The following is a 16,881-nucleotide window of genomic DNA, read 5'->3' on the forward strand; positions in this document are numbered from 1 at the left end:
ACTATATCCTGAACAAGTCCAATCACCTTTCCTAATATACATATACCATCATCAAGTATGATGTAATGGATGTAATGAATGAGGAAATTGAAGCTTAGGCACATTAAGGAACTTGTTTATGATGATCCCACAGCTAAGCATAAGAAAAACTGTAATTTGAACCACAGTAGGTCTATTTATAAAATGCAGATAAACTTATACTCAGCTATTATGTTGTACAAGATTCTTATGTTCCAGGTGAGGAAACTGAGGTCTGTAGTACATGAAACCTGCACAATAATCACATGTAGCAAGAGGTTGAACAAATTAACTGAAGTTAACTTTGCCTGGTTGAGAAACCCATGCAAAGATAAAAGACAAGAGTATTTTTATTGGCTCGAGCTCAAATATCTATTTTTAATTGTTGAACTGTGAGGAAAGAAGGTATTACTAAACTCATGTTCATTTCTCACTACTTGAAACAGCTAAAGCTTTCCAAAATTTTATGTAGGATTTTCTCCATTACAATGGAAGGGTGCTGCGCAGCGCTGAGCCTGGGGCTTGCTGGCCTCTCTCATGTTTCATTCTGTTCTCTCTAGTTTTTCACATTTTTGTACAAATTGGATTCTAATATTTTTAAGAGACATTATATTATGAAAGTAAAAGTGGAAAGAAAGCAGAATCAATTGAGCTATGCATAATTTCAGTGTGTGAGAAGAAAACTGCAGAAAAGTTTAAGTTCAAGAAAAAGAAAAGATAAAATGAACTCAGTAAAATTTTCATTTGTTTGCTTTTCTTTAATTCACCATTGTGTTCTAGAAAGAATTTTAGATGAGACATTGTAAAGCAGGTGTTTTTTTTTAAGAGAGAGAGAGAGAGAATTTTTTAATATTTATTTTTTTAGTTTTTGGTGGACATAACATCTTTTTTTATTTTTATATGGTATTTAGGATTGAACCCAGCACCCCGCGCATGCCAGGCAAGTGCATTACTGCTTGAGCCACATCCCCAACCCAAGCAGATGTTTTTAATCCTAATTCAAATATAATTATTCTCATGAGTAATCTCAGTTCACTTAGAGTCTTAGGAGGCATAAATATTGAAAAACATTATTATTTTTTAAATGTAACGAATAAATACAAAAGATCCAGAAAAAAGAGAAGATTAAAAAGAAATAAAAAGGTCACATAGTTTCTTTAAAATTTCTAAATTTTTGCATTGTGGAATAGTTCCCCCCGCCCTTTGGTAACTCATTGTTATAATCTATCAGGGCACAATAATAATCTAAAATTTTGGAAACATCAGAAATCCTCTGAGTTAACAGACCTGCTTATTTGTGGGATGAGGAAACTGTGTAAAACAGATAATTAATTTGACCACATCTAAAGAAAAAAAAAAAAACTACCTTTACAACCATGGTTTCCGTATTCATTATGCCATAATATCAAGGAGTGTGCACGCCCCTCTGAAAGCAAAAAGGGGAAATGGGGAAGCATACTGGTCAATTGCAAACCTGATATGCTTATCATAATCTCCCAGGAGTTTTAAAACCAATCCTAGGATCCCTAGGGGTGGAGCCAATTATCAGTACATTTAAAAGCTCCCTGGATAACTATGAGAACCACAGAGAAAAGTCTAGAAAGTTCTATACAGAACTCAACTTGTAGCTCAGGCTGTGGACACCCACTACAGGTGCTTTTCTACTGAGCCATACTAGCTCCAGGAAAGCGCCACAGCAAGTGTCTTGTGCATTACAGTCCATATTGCCTGAGTGCTCATCTGCACATATCAGTCTGTAATGCTGAGCTTCATATTATTCCTCAGTGAAGAATATTATTTATTAAGTTTGTTCTGCTAAGACTTGTTTTAAGCTTTTGTTTGGAGATATGAAGTGAAGCTAGGGGTCTCCTCTTAATTTGTGTCATTTTTACAGAGAGAAAGAGAGAGAGATACACCTAGCACCTATACCAATAAAATAACAATATAATAATAATATCTTAGGAAGATATTCAGGGATGAAATCCATGCAAATAAAATTCATCTTTATTCAATAGTTTGCACACTAACAAATTGGGACAGCCTACACTGGGAACCTCTCCTAAATATACCTCAGTATGTTTCTTCAATTATTCTTAAATTAATTCCTCAATTAATTCCCAGATCTTATTCTACAGCAATGGTGAAAATTGCTATAAAATTATATTCCTATAAATCTACAGAAAAACTGCTATAAAGTAGATAATAGGAAGAAGCTTTATCATATATATCATTATGTCCACTGTGACACAAACAAAATGCAAAATCTTTTGAATACTCTTTTCAATTTTCTCTATCAGTTTTGCTTAAAGCTGAGGCATTATTAAATCTCATTAAAATTTATTATTGGCTGATAAAAGCAGAGAGACTCTTAATTAAGTACTTAATTGAGGTACACATTATCCAAATCAAAATAAACAGGATGAGGTTACTGAGTATTGATCACTTTTCTCTTTCTGAGCAATCCATGTATATTCCAATCTGGACTACTTAATGCCAGAATCAAAAGGATATGAGGCAGTAGGAAGTTCTTAATCCAATATTTTTTCCTTCATTTTCATCAATCATTTTTCTTCCTTTAATGGGAGCAAAATTTTTAAGTGAAAAAAAAATCTTCATTAGCTAAGTTGGTAAAACAGCCCATTTATAATCAGTGGAATCTGAAAAACAGATCACTACCTTTTAACCAGAAATGAAGCTTTGTTTGATGAATGCTAGGTGTCTGAGCCTGGAACTCAGACTGTCCTCTCTAGAGCTGGGGTCTTCCTTCCAGAAAGCCAGACATGTTTTTGATACATTTATATAATAACTGAATGAAGATGAACATCTTGATTTCATCCACTTCATTAGCAATTTTCTGTTGGCTTTCAGATTTTTATTGCAAAATGAAAAAAAAATAGATCAGGGAAAGAAAATTTTTATTGGTAGCCCAATAGTCCCAAGAAATGCATAGCTTTGATTATTTTGCATTTCTTCCTTTTATATTCTTTACATAATATCAATATATATAATGCATTCTTGACATTTTAAAATTTTTTGATGAATTTCATTGGACATTTGCTATTCATTTAATACAGTAGAAACAGATTTTAGGTTGTCAAGGATGTTAGAATTGTCTTGTTAGCCCATATGACAATGTTAATTAAAAATAAACCTCTTTCTCAAGTGGGAAAAAAAAACAGTAAAACTTATTCAGGCAAAGAGCTATACTGAAAATGAAAGCTTTTTTTTTTTCACTAATATCTGGTTACATGGATGCTGCCTATATCTGTGTACAGAGGAGGGACCCAGCAAAAATTGACATTAGGTATCAACAGGCACTTGAGTTTCCTATCACACATTGGAAAAAGAAGTCCATCTTCATAACCAGAATTTTCATTGCTAAAGCAAGATTTCTACTTGGCTGTCCTAATTGGCTTTCTTTTCTTTCAGACATGTATGCCAGGATTTTATCGACTTCGTTCTGAACCACGTGGCCGCATCCCTGGTCCCACCCTGGGAACCTGTGTTCCATGTCAGTGCAATGGACACAGTAGCCTGTGTGATCCTGAAACATCCATATGCCAGGTAGGCACCTAATCCTTTCTTGTCCAAGGTCCAGGTGAGATACTGTATGCAGAGGCCAGCTGGTCTGCAGAGAGCATGATTGAGTGTGTGTGTGTGTGTGTGTGTGTGTGTGTGTAGAATAAAACATGTAGGGGAAAAACAACATCCAACATATTCTACATTTTCAGAAAGGAATGAAAAGTGGTAACTGGAAAAAAACAGTTTGTGTCATGAAATAGAAGAATGGCAGCACATTAAAAGTCTGTTCTACTTTGGAACAGTTACAACCCTCATGGGTTTCACCCTTTGCATTTCAGTTGCTATGAGAAATTCAGGTTTCCTATGTCACCACTCCTCCCCTTAAAGAATCACCACACAATTCTGTATGTCTCTGCCGACCCCATATGCCACCTCTTCTCATCTGCTGGAGCCCTTCCACTGAGTCTTGGCAGAACTCGTGGTTAGATGTCAGCAAAATCCCCTACATACTTCTCTTTTCTTCTTGTTCTCTTAGTCTTGCTCTCATAGAATCCTGGCTGTCCCCTTGCTAGCTGCTGTCCACCAGCCCTCTTAAGGAGGTGCCATTGTTTTCTCTCTTTTCATTCCTGAGTCTGAAGGTAAGGCAGGGGTCTATGGCCCTCACTGATGGTCTTATATCCTGCTCCTTTTCTCTTCCACATGACCAACTTGCTCTGAATCTCATGTCCCCATCTCTTGCCAATTACACTTGCTTATTAAAGTTGCCTTCTAATCCTAGGATAAGCTACGCTGTTCCCTGAAGATTTTTCCTCTATGTCATTTTCATTATCTTTAGCACTACGCTATCATAATTCTTGGTTATTTTTTCTTCTATATCCTTAACTGTTGGTTCCATGTACCTCTGAAGTCTCCATTTTAAGCATCCTACTCTTTCTTAGCCATCAGTTTTCTCTTCAGTTCACTTCTTAATACTTCAACATTTCAAAGCTCTTCATTGATACTTCCATGTTTTCAACCAGCATAACGTTAGCATTACTGCTTACAACATTCATTTTTTGCTGCTCTCTCATTGATTGAAGCCTACTCTCTGTCTACTACACCTGCCCCTTCAGAGCCAAGTGTGGCTGTAGAAACACAGACAACTGCCCTTTATTCTCAGCTTAAGCTCATGATCACTCTCTTCAAATGGACCCTCTGTGCTACCCTGCAGTCCTGGCACTTTTCTCTAGTGGACATTCCTAAAAGACAAGTTCATATCTTCTCTTCCCTATTCAAGTCCAAACCTCTTCTCCCACCTCTTAATTATCCGTTATCGGTGCTGCTTCTTATTTGAGAAATTAGAAGCAATCAGAATGAAAGGAACATGTTCTCCTACCACCTCAGGCACCAACATCTTTGCATCTGTGCTCTATTATTCAGACTATTTTCCATACTTTGGATCAATTGTTCTTTCTAGGAATAAAAAAAAAAGTGAGTATTCCACATACCTTCAATATCTCACCTGTCTCCCACTCAAGGACATCACTCCTACTAATCTCTTTTTCCTCTTATAATGTCACCTAAAAATGAAAAGCAATACAAACACTTTTGATTCTGCTTTCCTTCTAGCTACCACTTCCTTGTAACCTTCCATCTGTGAAGAGTCATCTCTGCCTACAGTTTCTCTCTGTTCATTCTCTCTTAATTACTAAAACCTGGCTTTCATCTCCACCACTATACCATAGTGGCTAACTAATGCTCAGCCATGGTGGTCTTCATCTACTTGATGTGTTAGCCTTGTTTCCTTCCCACTGGCAGTCACCCCCTTCTTGAAGTTCTCTGTTTGGTTAGCTTCTCTGCCATAATGTTTTGAGGATTGTCAAACTCCAGGAGGCTACTTCTCAGCCCCCTGTGCTTTTCTGTGTAGCCCAGGATTCCAGGGACTCAGTCCTTGGGCAATTGGCCTGTATTACACTCATCTTCAGGGTGATCTCACTCAGTGCTGTGGCGTTCAGTATGTACCTTGGAGCCCGAAGTGTTTACCAGGATTTCTATAATTTAATACAGTTTATTTACTATATGAGATCCACTGTTTAACACTTCAAAAATTTATTGTGGTATAGGGAAGGAATCTTCAAGTATACGTTAATGTAAAGAAATTTTATTTATTAGTGCTTCCTTTTCTCCTTCATATTTCATGGAATCTGAGTACATAAAACCTATTTCTTCCATGTTAAAATATATTTAAGGATTATTAATTTTGTTCTACTTACTTTTATATATATAATGTTCTGATTAACAACATCGCTGAATAAGTTATAATATACAAGAAATCAAGGCCCTTTTTTTGAATTGGGTTATGAGGCCCCCATGGAGGATGCCTCACCTCTGCCGTTATCTCACTTCACTGGCTGAATATCTTCCAAGTTCCAGCTAAGAGGCATCTGTAGGTCCCCTCAAGACCCTTTATCATTGTCCTTTCTTCCATGTTCATTAAATAAATACTCTTATATTTTTTAAACTACATTTTTCTTCACTGTTTCAATCCATGCTCTAAAAAAATGTTACTAGAATTTTGATTGTAATTACTTTAAACCTATTTGGAAAGATTATTATATTTATATTATTTATTCTCCCTCAACCCAGTAATATAATACTCAATTCAAACATTGTATGTCTCATAGTGAACTTTTAATTTTGTCTATGTAAATTATACATTTTATATATTAAAGTTACTTGTATATGTTATACACTTTTATTTCAATGCTAAATATTAGGTTTTTTGTTTCAATGTAGTACATTTATTAACTGGTCATTATTGACAAATTGTTTTTTAACATGTGTTTGATATTCACCCACTTTTATTTTAGTTCTATAATCTTTCACTTGGTCATTTTACTAATTTTATACTTATATTATTTTTCAATAATTATACTTATTTTTTATTACCAGAAACTATATATTATAATAATTTTATATTTTTCATTGTCAAAGTCTTCCAGAAAATGTTAAATAGAAAAATAATCAACTCCCTATTTTATTCCTTATCTAAATATGAATGTCTCACATCTTGTACCATATTATGCCAGTGGTTCATTTAAGAAACATATTCCTTGTCATGTAAAGAGAGTATCTTTTTAACATGGCTTCTTTAATTTTTTTTCTCTCAATCAGTATAGGATATTGAAATTTAATACAAGCTTACTTGGGGAAGATAGGAAGGGAGTGAAGAGAAATAGGTAGTTTTTTCACAGTAAGCAGATGGTTGATTTACTGAATAACTAATTAACTATCCTTGGATTCCTGAAATAATTACTATTTGGTTTTTGGTATAATATTCTTTCCCTACTACTTGTCTTTAACATTCAGTAGATAATATGGGGGAAATAGGTTAACTTATACCTTCATAAGTGAAAATTAAATGCATAATTGTCATGCAATATTTACTCTCATTTTTAGCAGGGTTAAGTTAGCTTCATATGATTAATTTAGAAAAAAAATCATAAAGAATATACCTTAATTTTATTTCTGTTAGAATAAAAGTTACTGTCTTTATGCTGTCCTTTTGGCCACTTGGCTATCATTGCTATATTTGTTCTTTAGGAATCCTCAATGCAGTTCTATTTTCTGAGAAATCCCTAGGTGAAGTAAAAAATAAATAAATACTTCCATCAAACATACACAGCTAGTATAAATTGTTCTGCTCTGAATTTTTATATTTTCCTTCAGGGAACTTACAACTTTTGAATTTAGACAACTTTATTTATCTTTGAAACAGACCCGTGAGGCAAATAGGAAATGGCTATTATAACTCCCATGTTGTAACTGAGGATACTGAAGCATGCTGATTTCTCTTTTGTGTGGAATATGAATTGCAGTTTTGTATCATGTCCATTACATAATGCACCCTCTGCTTTGGCAGAGTGGCAAAGTGGACTCTGAAGTCAAACTGCCTTGACTGAATCCTAGCTTCACCCCTTAAAGGCCATGTGAGCCTAAAGTTAATTTCTTTAACTTAAGTAGGGCCTGAGTTTCCCGATTTATAAAAAAAAAAAAAATAGTACTTACTTGTATAGTTTTTGTAAAGGCTATGAAATACTCAATAAAGTTCTTAGACTATTACTCAGCACATGGTAATCACCATAAAAATAATAGTGATGATAATGATGTCACCATTTACAATTTCAGAATCAATCAGTTGACAATCAAAAACTATAAAAAAAAATTTGGATTTTTTGGATTTTTTTCTCACTGTCTCAGTTGTTTAGGCCAACAAAATAGCATAAGTTAGGCATATATTTATTTTTCACAGTTCTAGAGACTTGGAAGTTCAAGATGGAGGTACAAGAAAATTTGATTTCTTGTAAAGACCCATTTCCTGGTCACATGTGATGTTGGCTTTCTTTGTACTCAACATGGTGGAAGGAGCTAGTTCACTCTCTGGAGTCTCTTTGTAAGGGCACTAATCCCAGCATGAGGGTTTCACCCTAATGACCTAATCACCTCCCAAGGTTCCACTTCCTAGTACTGTCACATTCAGGGTTAGGATTCCAATGTAGGAATTTGGAAAGGACACAAAAACATTCAGATAATATCAATCTTCAATATTCCATGTGATGATATTTGGAGATGGGATACTCACTTATCTTTTTGTGTTTTGTTCCCTTCTTCAAAAACGGTGGAAAAGAAATATAGCTATTGAGAATTACATAGGTTAAATATTTCCCTGTGTAACTATGTTTTTCATAATGCCTAGTGACACTTGCGAGAAGTATGGTTGCTCACCCTAGGCTTTAAAAACTCCTATACCTTCAACATTATTGCATATCATTAATACCACAATTACTGCTGTCCAGAAAATTTTTTAAAAATGGAAGAGTAAAACCAATGTGTTGTTGAATCCCAAACAAAGGGAAGGGAAGAGGAAGAGACAAGTGAGTTAACACTAATTGGTATGCACACACACATGAACACACACACACACACACACACACACACACATGGAGTCACATGGATGGATGGATAAATGGATGGATATTCTTATTTATTAGCCATCACTAAACCCAGTGGTCATGATTAATTCTGTTTTTCACATGGGAATATTGAAGCTTCAGCTAGCTCAAATAACATTTTTAAAGGTATAATTGCTTGTGGCAATTTAATTTTCACTCTACCTCATTCTTATTTTAAAAAGAAAAGAATAAAATCTTCATCGTTGAACTGCTCCATTGCCTGAAATACCATAGATATCTGTGGATAAAATATTAGCTCTCTCTTTAGTGAATATATTTTTAACTGGAATCTATTGTGTTTAAGGTGCATTGCAAACCTTTTGTAATTTGTGTAACAACTTTGCCAAAATAGATATTATTAGTATCATGTTTCAGTTCTAAAAATTAAGGCTAAGGAAATTCAAGCAACCTATTAGCCTTGACCAAAAAGTATTGGAATCAGGTTTCAAATCCAAACTGAGAAAGAGAAAATGTATACTTAGTTAATTAAATGAGTTTGATTTAAAATACCCAGGTGAATTATATCTTAGACTATGTAAAAATAACCAAGGGCCATATATGAAAAAATTTGAGAAATCCTAAGTATATGAAATATATCACAAGATAAAGCAGTGAAATATCTTTTCAGTTTTATAAAGGAAAGAAAAATGTAGGAAACAGACTTACTTTGATCTGCAATAAAACAAGTAAATATGTGATTTATTAAACTAGTATATATCAATTATAGAAAAAAAAGTACAGACTAAGGAGGAATCAGAATAAATTCATTAAAAATAACATACTTCAAACTAATTGCTAGGGTTACAATATATAAAAAATACCTGAGACCGTGGTCTCTTGAATCTCTACACAATACTAAAATTCTCTGACAATATGATACAACATTTCTCAAATTCAGAAAAGCATTAATAGCTACCATGTGTCCACCCCACTATCACAGATTTTCCCATTTATTCTTATAATATGAACAGGATCATTTCTTACTTTATAGTTGATGAATTGATGAGAGAAGTTAAATAATTTGCTTAAGTTAAAAATAGTAAGGATGACATCTATGATTCAAACATTAGTTTGGGCCTTTGATGGAATGTTTCATGGTATCCTCATTAACAAGACTGAAAACATGTACTGGATGTCAACCAGCTAATGGGTTGTTAAAATATGTAACCCAAAGTAAGTTCTAGAGATGTCTCCAACAATAAGGCATGGAGTTTGTATTTAACTGTGTTGTGTTCAAAATATTTATTAATGAATTGGATAAGATCTATGAAATATTCAAATAACATACAGCTGGAAGAGTTATCTAATTCATTGGATGGTAGAAAAAGATCCTGACAGGTGGAATTATGACTCATAACTGACTCCATGAAATGAATACAAAAAGGTTTGAATTGAGTTCATTTGTCCATTCATTCTTATGGCCTGTGTGAATAATTATTTCCAATATGCCCACCTTATGGTTGGCTGGGATATAAAGATATGCACTGCATAAGCCTTGCTTTCCAGGAGTGTATTTTCTAGTGTTTTAAAAAACAACCAAGGAAATAGCATATAATATCAATGCATGTGATATAGGGATTCTTATTAGATTGTGATTCATATGAAGCATTACTATTTGTACAAGATCCAAATCAAGGAAGGAATAACACTCAATATGTTTCTAAATTACAGCTAGAGACTTATAATCTACTATCTTTTAAAAGAAACTCTGAGTAGCTTGGATAGTTAAATATTTAACTTGAAAAAAAGAGATTTAAGAAGTAATAGTATTCTTAGATATCTGAGTACCTTTCCTGGGAAATGGGAATTAGACATAATCTGCATAGCTATAGAGGCAGAATTTGGATCACTGCCCGAAAATTAGAGTGAAACAAATTTTCAGATGGCATAAAGTAAAACTTCATAGCTTATGGTTTTGCAAGATAAAAGGGACAGCCTTATAAGAATTCATGCATCTCAAGGAAAGTGTAGAAGTTATTCCTATAAGAAAGAAGATTAGATTAAGTAACTTCTTACCCTAGGTCTAAAATACTATATTAATGTTATATTCATTTGAAATAGTGGAAGAAATATATAACACCAGTTTTCCATGATGCAGAAAAAAACTTCAAAATCTCATATATTCTAATCTATCATTGAAAAGATTCTAATATATATCACTCTTGAGAATATAATTAAATTACTCATTAGACGTCCACAGCATATAAATGCTTCCTAAAAGGCTAATTTCTATATAAGAGAAAATATTACAAACTCTATTTCAAAGCATATAGGAAAGTAATATGAAAGGACTATGTCAAAAAGTTTCAAAAATAGCATCATGATTTATGTGCTGTGTTGGTGGATCTATCCAGGACATTTGATTCACTTAACCAGATATAGTATGTCAGCAACCCTGTGTAAGATTGACTATCCAGAGATTTAAATACTGGCTTGCTCTATAAAGAAATTGTATAAAGTTGCAGGCATAAGTAAAACAATGACATATTTTGAATCTCTGCATTTTTAGTAATGTTAATTCTATTTTAAGTATTTTGATTTAGTTATTAATGTTATATTTAGGTTACATAAAATGATTTATTATGCAATGATTTCATTGCAACTGTAAAATACTGAAAATTATTGTTAGAGATTTCATGTATTTTTGGCACACATTAATTCTTATAACTATAAAATATGTTCTTAAAACACTCCATAGTTAACACTTATTCATCATTTGTCACCTTGCTGAATGATTTGAGACTGAAATTCATATAATTATTTTATCTAGAAGCCATTATCTCTCACAATGCTACAATTAAATGTGAAATGGCTATTTTATTGCTAAAATATGGTGGTTCCTTTGGGTGGTTGAAAAGAAGATTGTGGCCTAAAATTAATTTTAAAATATAACAAATCATTTTACCTTTCTAACCAATTTTTCTGCAGATACTAAACTTAAAACTTGGTTTTTCTTGCTGGGCACAGTGCCACACAGCTATAATCCCAATGGCTCAGGTGACTGAGGCAGGAGGATCGAGAGTTCAAAGCCAGCCTCAGCAAAAGTGAGATGCTAAGCAACTCAATGAGACCCTGTCTCTAAATAAAATACATAATAGGTCTGAGGATGTGGTGTAGTGGTCAAGTGCCCCCGAGTTCAATCCCCAGTACCAAAAACACACACACACACATTTTTTTCCCGTAAGTCTGAGCAGTTGCTTTATACTAACTAGAACATGATTGATTAGTTCAGTAAGTCAAAATAACCATTGAATGCCTATGCTGTTTTATTCACTGTGTTAAACTAGAATGAGCAGTTAAACCAGATTTATGACATCAACGAATGTTTATCAGAGAAAATTATATTTGTAGTGAAAACAGAAATCAGTAAATGCTAGTCTGGTGAGCAGAGAAAGAAACATTCCATAGTGAGGGATTTGTAAATGAGAAGTCCTAGCGGTGAAAAGAGAGAGCAGCACATAATTTGAGAATTTCAGATGCTCTCATATGAATAGTAGAGTGTGCAAAGGGAACAATGGCTAGAGGTAAGACTGGAGGACAAAGAAGACCAGATTATGAAAGTCTTCCTTGCCATGTGTAGGTATTTACAATTCATTTTCACAACAGTGAGTACCTAGCATAGGCGTTCAAGCATGGGATGGGCATGGTTTGATATGTTGTATGGAATAATCACTCTGATTGTAGTGTGGGAAAATCTCTGGAGGAGAAATAGGACCTCTAGCAAAGAGTTTATTCTAATAATACAGGTAAAAGATGACAGTGGCCAGACAAAAGCAGTAGCAACAAGGATATAAGAAAGAAAAATACAGTTATGAAACAGCAAACAAATAAGTATCTGGGAAAAGAGAAGACTCTAAATTGTGGACCTGGGCAAATGAGTGGATGACCGTAACCCCAAATTAACTATGAATCACAAGTTCATAGTAGGTTGAAAGAGAGATAAACTTAATTATTGTTGTTTCAAATTCCAGGTGCTTTTGTGTTGTGCATTGAGAATTATCCAAGAAGCAATTAAACATATAAGTCTAGCACTCATTGGAGATATACATAATAAATATATAAAATATAGTTTGGGGCACATAGATAACTAAAGTCATGGTAATGGATGGAACCACCAAGGTTGAACATATAGGAATAAAACAGATGAGAGCCAAAGCTAGAGTCAAAGAAATTGGCCTTTCAAAATAGAAAGGGAAGAATCCATGAAGGAGAATAAGAAAGAGTAGCCATAGAAGTAGGAGGAAAAAACAACACTGTACTCTTTAGAGATTATAGAAGAGAAACTTTGCAAGGCAGAGTGGCCAGAAACATCAGATGCTGTAGAATTCATACACTAGCACTAGTTAGTGTCAGGCAATTTCAGTTTAGGAACTAAGATTTTTGGTGAGCCTGAAATTGTTTCAGTGGTGAGATGAGAAGGCTATTTAATGGGTACATGGGAGCAAGATGAAGAAATAGAAATGAGGAGTGTAAACAATGTGCTTTAAAAGCTTATCAAAGATAGAACGGAAGTTATCAAGGGATTTGGGACCCCACAGATTTTATTTTTTTAAAATAGGAAAGTCATGGCCAACTTCAAATATTAATGGGTAAAAGCCAACTAAGGAGAAAATGAAGACGCTGGAGAAAATTCAGACGCAGGGCAAGGAAACAAGTTTAGAAGGAAAGTAGATTTAAGCAAAGAACAAAACACCACTTCCCTGCAGACAGAATCAATGTCAAAGGGATGGAAAAACATGCAGGCAAAATAGTGAATAGTTTGGAAGGACACTGAGGGAGCACCAAATTGAGGACTTTCTTTTCTCTGAAAATAGGAGGCTATCATCTCCTAAGGGTAAAGTGGAAACAGAACTGAGATTTCTTCCTGTCATATTGTGCAACTGGGTCCATTTTACATTAGTTGTAAAATGTATCTTCAAGTGACACAATATATTTTCAGGTATCACACCAAAAATGTAAAAGGCTAGTCGTGGTCTAAAATTAATGGTGGCAATGTCATGCTTTTACTGCAAAATCTCTCAAAATTAGTATTAAAAGCTCTAAAATTAAAAAAAAAAAAAAATTCCACAGCAGTGTTTTTGGTGGAAGTGACTTCAGTTAGTGTTTGTCATGAAAGACTACACATCATGTACCAAACATAGTTTGTCATTAGAAGACAGATGAAAAAATAAATACATTCTTCATGATTGATTGAAACAAAGAGCCCAGCAGACGGATGTCATCCAAGTTCAATATACAGCCTGCAGACAGCTCTGTGGCTCCAGCTGAGTTGATCAGGAGACCATGCACATCTATTTGGTTGCTGACTTTGTTGCTTCTCAACTTTTCTTTTTATAATGTTTGTAAGAAATAAATCACTTCCAACCACTTTGAATCCTCTTAAAAAAGAAAGCTGAAATCCAACTTCAAATTCCCTTTATTTCTTATTTTTTCTCAACTCCAAATCAAAGTAAATCCTTTTCTCTAAACAACATTCCATATTACATTTTTGTTTTCATGTTTACTATTTGCCATTGTTTTTAAACTCTTTTCCTAAAGTGAGAAAGATGTTCTTTTCTCTTTTTTCCCTCACTTGATTCTCCCAATGCCTAGTTTAGTACCTTGAAGCACTAATTGCAGGAATGATTGTTCTGTGTTAAATATAATTCTGTTTTAGGAAAATTTTAATTTCAAAGCTAGTTACGCACTGATCTGAAACTTGTCTTTTCTTATAGAGGTGTCTTAGAGCAAGCATATCACCCCAATTCCTTTATTATGCAAACACAAAAAAAGAAAATATTGACCTAAAGTACTTGGTTTCAAATTGAATCATTTCTATTATAAAGAACCACCATGTTTGCTGAGTAACAGACAAATAGCTTTTTTATTTTTATTTATTTATTTATTTATTTTTGGTATTGGAGATTTAATATGAGGCAGTTAATCTCTGAGCTACATCTGTAGCCTTTTCCCCTTTTTAATTTTTTTTTTTTTTTAATTTGAGGCAGAGTCTTACTAAGTTGCTTAGGGCCTGGCTAAGTTTCTGAGGCTGGCCTTGGACTTGCAATCCTTCTGCCTCAGCCTCCCAAGTCACTGGAAATACAGGAGTGTGCCACTGTGCCCAGTGCAGCATTCTTTGTTTTTTTTTTTCCTTCTTCTTTTTAGGATACAATTCTTGTGGTTGTACATGATATGAAGTTTTACTGGTTGTGTATTCATTTATGAACTTAGGAAAGTTATGTCTGATTTATTCTACTGTCTTTTCTATTCCCATCCCCCTTCTCTTTCCTTCATTCCCCTTTGTCTAATTCAGTTCTCCCACACCCTTTATTTTGTGTTAGTATTCACATATCAGAGAGAACATTTGGCCTTTGGTTTTGGGATTGGCTTATTTTACTAACCATGATAGTCTCCAGTTCCACCCATTTACCAGCAAATGCCATAATTTTATTTTTTATGGGTGAGTCATATTTCGTTGCATATAGCATACACACACACACACACACACACACACACACACACACACCACAATGTCTTTATCCATTTGTCTACTGAAGGGCATCTGGGTTGGTTCCAAAGTTTAGTTATTGTGAATTGAGCTGCTATAAATATTGATGTAGATTATCACTGTATTATCTGGGTCAAATGGTGGTTCCATTCCCAGTTTTCCAAGGAATCTCCATACTGCTTTCCAGATTGGCTGCACCAATTTGCAGTCCCACCAGCAATGTATGATTATACCTTTTCCCCACATCCTCACCAACACTTATTGTTGTTTGTATTCTTGATAATTGCCATTCTGACTAGAGTGAAATAAGATCTTAGTTTTGATTTGCATTTCTCTAATTGCTAGAGATGTGGAAATTTTTTTTATATATTGGTTGATTGATTTTATTTCTTATGTAAAGTATCTGTTCTTTTCCTTAGACCATTTATTGATTGAGTTTTTTTGTTTTTTTGCTATTGAATTTTTTGAGTTATTTATATATTCTAGAGACTTGTGCTCTATCTGAGGTGCATGTGGTAAAGATTTTTTTCTAGTCACAGCATTCTTAAATGCAGTTACAAAGCTGATCTTTTTTTTTTCCTTGTTGTCTCTTAAAACATTTAGGTTTTCTATCTTGTTTTGGCTTCAAAATTCCGATGATGGGCATGTGCCAAGGTCCCATTATTTTTAATAAATTTTTCAGAACCTTGTAGAGCTAAAAACTAAGAAATTTAAATGACTAGGTGATAAAATAAATTATAGAGATTTTTCCATATCTCAATTTAGAGTGAAAGAAAAATGTACACAGAAATTGATGTAGAAAAAAAGAAATACTTATCACTAGTTTAGCTAAAATTTCATAGTATTAGTTTCTCAAATAAAAGTTTCTTTAAAATATATCAAAAACTGAGTTTCCTATTAATGATTTTGTGTGTGTGTGTGTGTGTGTGTGTTCATAGACACACACACACTCATAGGGGTGGAGCTGTACAATAAATTACATTCTAACTCTCATTTAATTAAAACTAAATGTTTTATCCCTTTCCCGTTATTGCAGAATTGTCAGCATCACACTACTGGTGATTTCTGTGAACGGTGTGCTCTTGGATACTATGGCATTGTCAAGGGATTGCCAAATGACTGTCAGCAATGTGCTTGCCCTCTGATTTCTCCCAGCAACAAGTAAGATTGAGAAATATAGCCATATTTCCCAATCAGTAATGCCATCTGTCTAGCACATGGGCTGTCTAAGATTCGACTGTTTTTCCATGTAGATAAAAATCTCAAGACAAATATTCCTAATCATAAAATCATGAAAAATGTTGGTATATACACTCTATGGCTCATGTGTCCTTTAAAACACTGTCCCAGTGTATAATAATTAATTAAAATGTAAGTACCAATATTAATATGATTTCTGCTTATAAAATAAATGGCATATATACAAGTATGCATAGTTGTATAAATATACAGTTCTAGTGTTTGCATATAGTTCAGCCATTAATTCAGCTATGAAGGATAGCTTGACTGCATACTATATCACTTTTGTGGCTGTTTCCATTCTTTTTGTGTGAAAATTTTAATACTGGAAATTAATTATCAAGGAAACAATTGAAAAATTGCACAATAAAAGCAGGGCAACTTATTGATATGCTCCTCCCCCCAAAAAAGTCCATGTCTGCCAGAATCACAGCACCCCTTTTGTTAAGATGGTCTGAGCTTGGTACCATGGAAACATAGCTAAGGGAAAAAAAATGCTGGAATATCTTATTTCCATGCTGTCTGAACATGCTGCTTTGGTTTATAGATTGATGAAAACCCTGGGAGTTTTAATTTATCCTTTTGCTAAGACAATCTATACTGTAAGTGATTTATAGACTTCAG

At 33.9% G+C, this 16,881-nt stretch overlaps 1 protein-coding gene and 1 long non-coding RNA gene across 9 annotated transcripts in view; one reads left to right on the forward strand and one right to left on the reverse strand.

Moving 5' to 3' along the window:
- Positions 1-16,881, forward strand: part of Lama2 (laminin subunit alpha 2) — a 564,351-nt gene that overhangs the window by 377,431 nt on the left and 170,039 nt on the right. For all 6 annotated transcript variants that reach the window (XM_058581074.1, XM_058581053.1, XM_058581067.1 and 3 more), the window contains 2 exons: positions 3,448-3,582; positions 16,055-16,179. In XM_058581074.1, coding sequence (XP_058437057.1) covers positions 3,448-3,582; positions 16,055-16,179 — 260 coding nt within the window. The remainder of the gene's footprint in view (positions 1-3,447; positions 3,583-16,054; positions 16,180-16,881) is intronic.
- The window catches only part of LOC124095835 (uncharacterized), a 50,177-nt gene that overhangs the window by 14,106 nt on the left and 19,190 nt on the right, over positions 1-16,881 (reverse strand). The window lies entirely within an intron of this gene.

This window comes from Marmota monax, unplaced genomic scaffold (genome assembly GCF_021218885.2).
Source record: "Marmota monax isolate L192 unplaced genomic scaffold, Marmota_monax_Labrador192_F-V1.1 WCK01_AAM20220418_F8-fsc00030, whole genome shotgun sequence".
NCBI lineage: Eukaryota > Metazoa > Chordata > Mammalia > Rodentia > Sciuridae > Marmota > Marmota monax.